General features: G+C 32.5%; 1 protein-coding gene across 2 annotated transcripts; it reads left to right on the top strand.

Moving 5' to 3' along the window:
• Positions 1–547: 547 nt before the first annotated feature.
• LOC101515273 (protein NUCLEOLAR COMPLEX ASSOCIATED 4-like) lies at positions 548–9570 on the top strand. 2 transcript variants are annotated; one of them, XM_004487296.4, is made up of 14 exons: positions 548–1286; positions 1400–1473; positions 1772–1833; positions 1915–1966; positions 2325–2425; positions 2751–2827; positions 3039–3140; positions 4332–4390; positions 4474–4648; positions 5851–6024; positions 7885–8029; positions 8656–8713; positions 8837–8945; positions 9259–9570. In XM_004487296.4, exons 1-14 carry the CDS (start codon positions 873–875, stop codon positions 9460–9462), a joined length of 1806 nt encoding a protein of 601 aa, XP_004487353.1. In that variant the 5' UTR covers positions 548–872; the 3' UTR covers positions 9463–9570. The 2 variants fall into 2 exon arrangements, with proteins under 2 accessions (XP_004487353.1, XP_012572192.1); XM_012716738.3 differs by having other exon boundaries at positions 1092–1281.
• The last annotated feature ends 360 nt before the right edge of the window (positions 9571–9930 follow it).

Raw genomic sequence — 9930 nt, 5'->3', positions numbered from 1 at the left:
TAAATTTAGATTTTCTTGTACTGAAATATTTGTTTTGTTTATTATTATTATTTTAGTTTATTTTTGTCTTTATCCTGTATAAACGAAGAATATTAGTTATTTTCATCCCCAACCCTTATAACAGTGGTATGAATACTGCCATTAATTATTGAAGTCTAATCTTTAATTAATTATAAAATTAAATGTGCAAATTTAAAAAAGACGAGATAAAAATACATAAAACTCTTATAAATGTTTTCAAAGAGTTTATATATATATTTCAATGCATCCAAGAAGAGTTTTTTCAAGTATAAATCTATTATACTAAATTATTAATTTTTATTAAAAAATATTATAGTAGACACATGTCCATAATTGTTTGAAGAGTAATGAGATGTTATTATAACTATTGTGATTATAAAAAACACTAAAATATATCTCTTATAAAAGATAAAAGAGAAAAATCAATTAAAAATAATAATAGATGAAAATGAATATTAAATTTAAAAATAAAAATAAAGAAGCAAATTGTATTTAAATCTTATTTCTATGTTTAGATGACCCGACAATTTGCCAAATAATAATAATAGATTGTTGTGAAAGAGTGAGGAACGCGGTTTGTGAAGTTGAGTGAGGAACGCGGTTTGTGAAGTTGAGTGAGTAAGGGCATTGATTCTAAGCTTCGAAAATTGTCCCTGCAAGACCTAGGGTTCTCGATTGCTAGTGAAGTTTAATTTACAAAAACATGGATTTGTGATTGCTAGTGTTCTCGATTTTTAGGGTTTTGTTTAAAAAATTTACATTCCTTGTGCCGTATTCGTAGCCGCCGACAACTCTATCACCCTGAACACCTCATCTCCGACAACGAAGCCGCCGCTAACAACGAGCCTCCAATGAAGAGCAGCGTCGCAGAACTCAAAACCCTAGGCTCCGAATTACTCTCATCAGCATCACATATAAACAACCTCCCTCTTCTTCTCACTTTCGTTTCACCTTCTTCTCCACCTCACCATGTCCTCGAATCGCTTCTCTCTCTTCACTCCTTCTTCCTCCCCCTTCTCCCTAAACTACCTTCTTCCTCCGCCACTGCCTCCGATTACGACGGCGACGAATCGGAGTTCATATATTTCACTTGGCTCCGTTCCAAATTCGATGAGTTTCTTAAGTCTCTTATCCATGTTCTTGTTTCGGATGAATCTGATGAGACTCTTAAGGAGCTTGTATTGGATACTTTGATGGAGTTTGTTAAGGTTTCTAATGGAGGAAGCTTTCACTTTTCTTTGTATCATAGGATTATTCGTGGTATTGTAAGTTATTTATTTTGATTTTAATGCTACTTATTAATTATTTTTGTGACATAGTTTGAATAATTAATGTTTTTCTAATCTAATTTGTTTGGTTTTTTTATTGGCTTTGTTAGATTCACTCTACTAGTCCTGCTGCATTTTTGGTGGATTTATTAATATCGAAGTATTTCAAGTATATTGATGTCCGGTATGATTATTATGCTTTCATGGGGTTTTTCTATACGAGCTATTCATTATTTTTGTTTGTTATGTATATGTATATGAATATGAATATGAATATGAACTCTCAGCAGTTATTTACATTTTAAATTTAAATTTTGAATGAATAAAAGGGCTGCCACAATTTATTTATAGCATATATAAAATTCACTGATTTGATTTCTCTATTTTAGTGTTGTGTTTGTGTTTGTGTGTTGAGTACATGACTCATCTCATCTATGGGCTTTATCTTTTTTACTGAATTATTATTTTGTTATTTGCTGCAGTTATTTTACGTTCATAAGCCTAGAAAAGCTCACTAAAAATTTGGAAGGAAAAGAGGTTTCAGGTGATTTTCTTTCTTAGCCAACCTTTTCAATTTCCATATATTTGGGTATTCTTGTTGGATAATTCACTTTTTTGTTATTAGATGATAAAACTGCAAGTGCAGATGGCACCAATGAAAGTCAATTGAGCTCAAAGTTAGTAATAACTATAGCCACTGGTTACTTCTATTCTTTCCCATGTCCTTCTTTTATTAAGAAATGTAGATCACCGTAGCTGGTCGACTATCAGTAGTATTATAAGATTATGTTCTTTGATTTGAAATGATTTGTGTCTCATGTTTTATATGCAAAAATGACATGCCATGTCAATGTCATACAATATGCTATATAAGCACTTTTGCAACTTAAGTGTATAAGGCATGAAAACAACTCAACTTTTTATGCTAGGCAAACTTGGTCCTAGTTTTTATATTTTAAACTAGGAGATGTAAAATTTACTTGAAAATGAATTTATTTAGTTTGATTGATAACTTTGAAAATGTATCTTTTGCAGTATTGAGTGTGTCATCCATAACATGTACTACACCCTATCACATGTTCCTGCTCTTGAAAGATCAGATGATACTTCTGATTTCGAAATGTGGAGTGTATCAGGTGACTGCATGCTTACCACTTTTATATTTTATTTTTTATAAAATTTTATTTCGTATGAAGATCTTTACTTGATCCTTTTGAGGCCTATATTTTTATACTTGGAATGCACTGTTTAGCGCTGCTTCTCTTATTTTTCCTTGAGGAATTTGCGTAAAATACAATTTTTTAGGACCCAATACATGACAGGGCTTTATGGCTTGATTGATTCATATACACTATAGAGGATTCCACTTGGTTTTGTGGGAGCAGACTTGGTTGTTATTGTCGTAGTAAGGAAAAATTGGAGTATACCTTTATATTTTATAATTTGGTTATTTTTCCATAGAAAGCGATCAAAAGACACTTTCTGGAGATGTGAATGCAGATGATAAGCAGGTTAAGTCCAAGAAGCATAACAAAAATGTAAGTATTATTCCATACTCATTGCCAGTTCAACGTTGCTCCCAAATTTTTTCATTAACGAGGATCATTTATTCTTGGATAAATTGTAGCTTCTTTTTTAATGAATCTATCCTTATCATTATAATAGAATAATCTCTTTATTTCAGAACTGCTGTAATTATTTGTATCTTCACTTTTGTTATCTATTACATCTTCATTGTTATGCATATAGGTACTTTCTGCAGTCAATATTGCCAAGAAGATGAAGTTAAAATTTACTGAAGCTTGGATTGCGTATCTTAGATTGCCACTTCCACTGGATGTGTACAAAGAGGTAATTTGCAAGTGTATGCTTTTGAAATTTCAATATGGTTGCCAGTATAATTTGCAAGTGCACAAAGAGTGAATGTTTGTGTTCACACATGTGCTTTTGGTGTGTGTTATAATTTCAATTTGTAACTGTGAGTCAAAGGGAATCAACAGAAAAACTAAACTGCTTCTATGGTCAAATTTAATTGGTCCTCTGTACTTAACATTAGAATGCGCCTTGGCTTGATAGCTTCTCTATTCAGTCTTTAGCCTATAGCATTAGTTTTCTTAGTATTTTAGAACTTCACAAAAGGGAGATTGTTGTTTGTATCAGAGGATTCGTGGTTATACATTTTATTGTTGAATGAACAGGAGGGATTTGTGGCTTTATTGTTGATATAATAGACTCGTAAGAATTTAGACCAATAAACACTAATCAGGCATTTTTTTTCACTTGGCAGAGTTGCCTACATGGATCAATCGATGCAGTAAATCCCTATCATGTATTTGGTTTAAAGCAATGTTATCAAATAGCAGCTATAGAGCCGCTACAGCATAGAGGATTTTGATGAATCCGCTATGAAAACCCCAATGCTGTTCTAGTTTCGCTATTAGGACAATAGTGGCTGCTATTCCAATTTCTGCTAGCCGAAATAGCGGCCATCGTGGAAAAAATAGAATTTTAGGTTTTTTGAAATAACAAAACTTAAGTTTTTGTGTGAATCCCAAATGTGACCTGTTAATATAATAGAAAAACCGAAGATTTTGTGAGTATTACTCCAATATTCAGTGTAATACATATACCTTTCAATATATACACTATGATATAATAGCTCCATTCTTTTTATTTATTTGTATGCAACATGCTTTTTTTATATATAGGTAAAAATACACCTATAGTCAATCTCCTATATCTAATCAATATTATTATTTTGTTTTTTTTCAAAGGCTTCTAATCAATATTATGCTTTGACTATATTCATTTTATGTATTGTTTGATTATTTTTACAAAGGCTTCTAATCAATATTATCCTTTGACTATATTCATTTTATGCATGTATGATGTAAGTTGAGTTCTATTTGTTATAGTGGTGATTGTTAATTTCACATTCTTGTCTTTACACCCTGTTTTATGTGAACGGAACTACATTGTTATACTCTAATGCATGTTTTTCTTCCTTTTGATTTTGTGAGCTACATGGTTCTTTTTTACTAGGTTCTTGTTAACCTTCACCAAGCAGTCATTCCTCATCTGTCTAATCCCAAAATGTTATGGTAAACATCTGTGCTACAGAAATTGGTGTTTTGTTATGGTAACTAGATGTTGAATCTGATGCATTGCTTTTTTTTTTGTGCAGTGATTTCTTGACAAGGTCATATGATGTTGGTGGTGTAGTCAGTGTGATGGCACTTAGCAGCCTTTTTATCCTAATGACCAAGTATGAAGTGGAGTACCCTAATTTCTATGAAAAACTATATGAGCTATTAGTTCCATCTATCTTCATGGCAAAACATCGTGCAAGGTTTTTCCAGGTAAATCTTATAAAATTACTTTGGGTACATACATGTAAATGTAATCAAAGAGGAATATCAAGCAAAAATGATGCTTTGAGTTCAGTTGTACGAAGATATGGTACTGACTTATTAAATAATTATATTTTTAATGTAACTTAAATATGCAAATTTGGTTAATAATGATTTAAGTATGTTGGAGTGCAAATTTATAGAGGATGTAAGTTTCAACAAGAATATGACTACAGTAAAATTTAAACTTCTAGAACTCCTTCGGCTCAACATGGCAATCCTTAAACTAAAGGTGTTAAAAACCAACTTCTATCCCATAAATGTGGTTGAAGTTACTTACATAAATAACGTATTCTATCACATACACTTCTGTACATAGAAATAATGCATCCAATTACTTAAAAGGAGCATTTAGTATACCATCTGAGCTTAAAACTGGGATAACAAAACATACAACATAATTTATTTTTTTGCATTGAGGATCAGGTCCAATTATACCCCATCAAGGATAAATCTGGCGTAAATTATGCTGCTGTATTTTCATGTTCACTCTGCAATAAGTGTATTTTGATTAGAGTGAAATTTTGAAAGTTGATGCTGCCGAATAACTTTATCAGATAAGTGAAAGTATCATTCTTTTTTTTGTTGGAGAGGGGGTAAAAAAGAAAAGAAGTTCTCAAAAGATGACAAAAATCTTAAAGGACACAACGTTACAACCTCTAATCTCTTTTTTGCGGAACAATAAACCTAGAGTACTTTATCTAGTCTTTCTGATGGCTCATGAAAAAGGAAGTAAATATCAATATTGTATAATTATGTTAAATAGTCCCAAAATAACCAAATATCATAATAAGATAATCTTATTCTATATGGGACTAAGATAATGTAATACAGATTAGAATCCATATTGAGCAAATAATTCCAATTTGAAAACCCCAATTTCAAAATTAAAATACTAAAACTAATATTGTGCTGCATGTTTTACCCCTTTATGCTAATTGGACAAGGAAATCCCAAAAGAATAGTGCATTAGGCTAGCATCACAAATATGCAAAGTCACATATTAACTTGAAAGAGGAAAATAATTTTTCCCGACATCTCTAATGGGAAAACCAAAGTATTGAATATGATTGACTGATGACGACGATATTCACTTATGTAAATCCTTTGGGTGTGCTGTTTTCTGACAAAATGCTATTTATTATTTGCAGCTTCTTGATTCTTGCCTGAACTCCGACCGCGTTCCAGCTTACCTGGCTGCCCCCTTTGCAAAGAAATTGAGTAGGTTGTTGCTTTCAGTTCCACCTTCAGGTGCATTAGTTATTACGGCTCTGGTTCACAATATTTTGCGTAGACATTCTTCAATCAGCTGTTTGGTGCACCGGGTAAAGATAGTCTCGTCTTCTCTATCTTTTGTTTTGCCTATTACTTCATTAGTAACTTTTGTTTTTTGGATTGCTTCTTTTGTATTGGAGATGCTATTGAGGATCACTTGAAATATGGGGTAGAGGGAAACAAAGGGGGATCTTGAAATCATAATCATAATCTGTTGGTATCTTTAAGCTATTTCATTTATAAAATGATGATATAGGTCTTGTGTTCAGGACATATATATTTCTGTTCATCTTATTTAGTATTATTGCTGTTTAAAGAATGAATAACAACTGTTTTGAAACTGGACCAACTGATTAAATCATAAACCAGACCTATATAGTCGGTTCACTCAAGCCAGAAAACCAGGGATTCTGTAAACTAGCTGTTGGATTGCTGAGCTGGGTGTAAGTTGGTGGGAACTGTTTAGGATCAGTCTGATTTGTCATACAAGTTTAATCAGTTTTAATATGGAAAAGCCATATTAGCCATATTCTTTTCTCCTTTGCATGTTTTCGAACTTTGCTTCTCACATGAGCGGAAGCATTTGACCCCTATTCCATATGCACTTTTGATTGTATATGTGCATGTTTTATTTATTTAATACTTCGATACAAATGAATTTTGTTTTTATTGTAAATTAAAACATTCAATATTTTACAAAAGTATGTTGATAAATTTATGACCTAAAAGTATTTTTATATATATCGTTGAACTTAAATATGTAACTTTTTTTGTTTATACTCTATTGCAAATACATATGTTAAATTATTATTTCATAAAACTTACCACTTTGAATCCCTCTCAACTCTATCTTTGTACGCTTTCAGCTACCTAAAGGTGTATCAGGCTTTGATACAATCATTTTTTTTCTCTAAATATAAAATTAAATTGTCATCAATTCGGCTATGTTTAGACCAGTAAACCACAAACCAGTGCTTGTTACAATAACAAATCCAGGTTTAAAAACAGCGTTGTTTAGCTGTGGTATTACTTATTGGATTGGGTATGTGAGGCTTGTGAACAGCGTTGTAGCTTAACCATGAATAGTGTTGGTGAATGCCAAATTTTGGCTTCTGAAATCCTGTATTGATAAGTTACTCCTCTATATACTTTTCCTTATGTTTCTGCTCAACAAAGTTTGTTTGTACACGTACTTAGACAGTTAAAATAGCTGCATACTTGTTTATCTGTTTGTGTCAGACTAAACTGATAAGAAAATGGGCAATCGTGCATGTTATGCTGCTGCTATCTGCAATTTTCTGATGCAGCTGTAGAGTGAATTATTGGCATTGTTGATTCATATTTGCTCATATATTTTTTAATTGGTAGAACCAGGAGATTGATTGGATTCCTGGTTCAAGGAGAAATCTCTGGTCTGATACTGGATAAGGTTCGTCAATGTTGAATCCCCAATTCATGGTGGCCAGCCTAAAATCCTTCAAATAAATTTTGCATTGCAGCCTAAGGCGGACCATAACCCAAGGTGCCGCCATGGTGGCAATTTGACATCATTATGATAAGAGAAATATTGGAACTGTAAAGAAAGGTTAAATTAAAGAACATATCATGTACTTCTTCATGATCCCTTACATATCTAGGAGTCATAATATTAGGACTGGATTTTATTTTCTTGGGGACTTCTTAGTTAGCCAACAGCTGCTTCATCCAACATTTAGATGGAATTTAAAGAACTGCAATTTGAATTTAATTAGACATTATTTACCTCCTTTTTATCCCCTCTCAAGTTTGATGTTTGTGTTAAATTTTGAAATATGTTGGTTTGGTAAAATAATTAGGATATATATTGCAGTGTAGTAAAACAACTGCTTTCCCTGTTTTAACTGGAGAGATAATTTCTGATATATGAACAGGAAGACGTTGTTGAAGAGGTAGATAGAACAGATGAAGTGACTGCTGCTAACTTGGATAATGCCAATACTGGTATGCCCTGCCAGAAACCAAGCATAGACCATTTTAACATTGAGGAAACTGATCCAATGAAGTCAGGCGCTATGAGTGAGTATCTTTTTAAGTTATCTATTGTCTATTCTACGTGAACTCTGTTATTTTCCCTAAACCAAACCTGGAGAATGTTGGAAAATTGGATGGTTGTTTTTTATCCAGTGTTGTCAATTATGGATCGTGGAAAATAGCAGTTTATTCAAATTCCACTATGTTATAGTGCTATAGCGCCACAATAGTGTATCGCAGAGCCATTACACTTTGTTCAAATTCTGCTATGCTATAACGCTGCTATAGCGGCTATATGGTGTGTGAGGTAAGAGGAGCTGATCATGTCCATTTAATCTTACATGTATTGTTGTATGGTCAGGTTTATCCCTTTTCATGCTCTTGATACACTTCCATACATGAATGCATTCATGCTTGCTTGTTTGTTTGATGTTTCATAAACAAGAGAAAACTCAATTAAGCATGACATTAGGATTGACACATTCAGAATCATTATACCTTCAAATTAGCTTGCCTGCTTGACATAACTTGTAGTAAAATGTCAACGATAAGTTTGCCATTAAACTCAATGTAGGCAAATGTGGCCCTTCCCTACAGTATCTCTTAGTTTATTAAGAGTCACCTATTTGTGTTCTATATTTGTTGTGCTGATGAAGATTTCTTTGGAGCAGGAAGCTCTCTTTGGGAAATTGATTCCGCTATTCACCACTACTGTCCTCCTGTCCAACGGCAAGTGTTTTGTCGTTGACGCAATACTCGTTGTTTTCCTTTTCTGCAATGTTTTATTTAATCTGTGTTTGTTGATTTTGACATAATACCTTAAACGCTACATGTTTTTACTTGTGCTCTCAGGTTTGCTTTGACCCTTCTTGAGACTGATTTGACAGTCAGAGCCAAAACATGTGAAGTTAATGTTGAGGATTTTAGTGCTGGTTCTTATGCAACAATATTTGGAGCGGAGGTGAGTTACCATTTGGTTTTGTTTACAGGAACATATGCCTATATACACTGTTTGCGTAATAAGAGAGAGCTTGAGATATGTTTCTTGTATATAACTGGCTATATTTTAGCTTGAGATATGTTTGTTGTATATAATTGGCAATATTTTGTGGAATTAAAGAGTATCCATTGTCAGTCTAAAACAATTTTACACCGACAATCAATAAGAAATCTCTACTTTGCCGCATCATCCACCTTTATATGGTTATTTTAAAACTGATAGTTGACATGGAAAACTGATGGTGTTTCATTGGTGACAACTTGTACCATTGCAGATATCTCGAAGGGTGAAGGGGGTTCCTCTAGCTTTCTACAAAACAACTCCCTCCTCTCTCTTTTCAGAGAATAATTTTGCTGGTTGGACTTTCAAATGTGAAGAAACTCCCGAAACAATCAATGACAACAACGAGAATGCTGCTAAAGATTTATTGGATCAGGAACATGGTTCCGCTAAAAGACAACGAATTGAGTGTCCCTGAATCTGGTTCATGTATGTTCACAACTAAAATTAAAATGTTTCTTTGAAAGTTTTGAAATACAAATATTATGCCCTATTTATTTATATTAAATTTTCTATTTTTATTTAACATCATTTCAAACACTTTCAAGACGACGAAATCCGTTCATATGTAGCAAGATTGTGATATATATAAATTTTATATTATAAACTAAACAAGGACTTAAAATTTGAAACAAAATTTGATTTTTTTTTTAATATAATACATTGTAGTTTAAATATCACCAATTGGAATCATGAGTTCAACTCTTGTACGAGGGAATATATAAATTGGTTGTTTAAATTGCAAGTATTAGTTAAATTAATTTTTGAATTATGTGAAGTGGCAAATATATCCATGAAGTTGTAAATATGTATCAAAATAATCTATATATAAGCTTTTGTTGTGAGATATAATGTGGCGCTGTAATTGAGTATGTAGTTTATCAAC

Source organism: Cicer arietinum, chromosome 1, assembly GCF_000331145.2.
Source record: "Cicer arietinum cultivar CDC Frontier isolate Library 1 chromosome 1, Cicar.CDCFrontier_v2.0, whole genome shotgun sequence".
Classification (NCBI taxonomy): domain Eukaryota; kingdom Viridiplantae; phylum Streptophyta; class Magnoliopsida; order Fabales; family Fabaceae; genus Cicer; species Cicer arietinum.
The sequence above is the reverse complement of the archived record's forward strand: the minus strand, read 5'-3'. Positions and strand labels throughout refer to the sequence as shown.

Coding starts and splice junctions, on each gene's coding strand:
- LOC101515273 (XM_004487296.4), top strand. CDS start 873: ATGAAGAGCAGCGTCGCAGAACTCAAAACCCTAGGCTCCGAATTACTC. Junction 1,834..1,914: donor GGAAGGAAAAGAGGTTTCAG/GTGATTTTCTTT, acceptor TTTTGTTATTAG/ATGATAAAACTGCAAGTGCA. Junction 4,649..5,850: donor ATCGTGCAAGGTTTTTCCAG/GTAAATCTTATA, acceptor TATTATTTGCAG/CTTCTTGATTCTTGCCTGAA.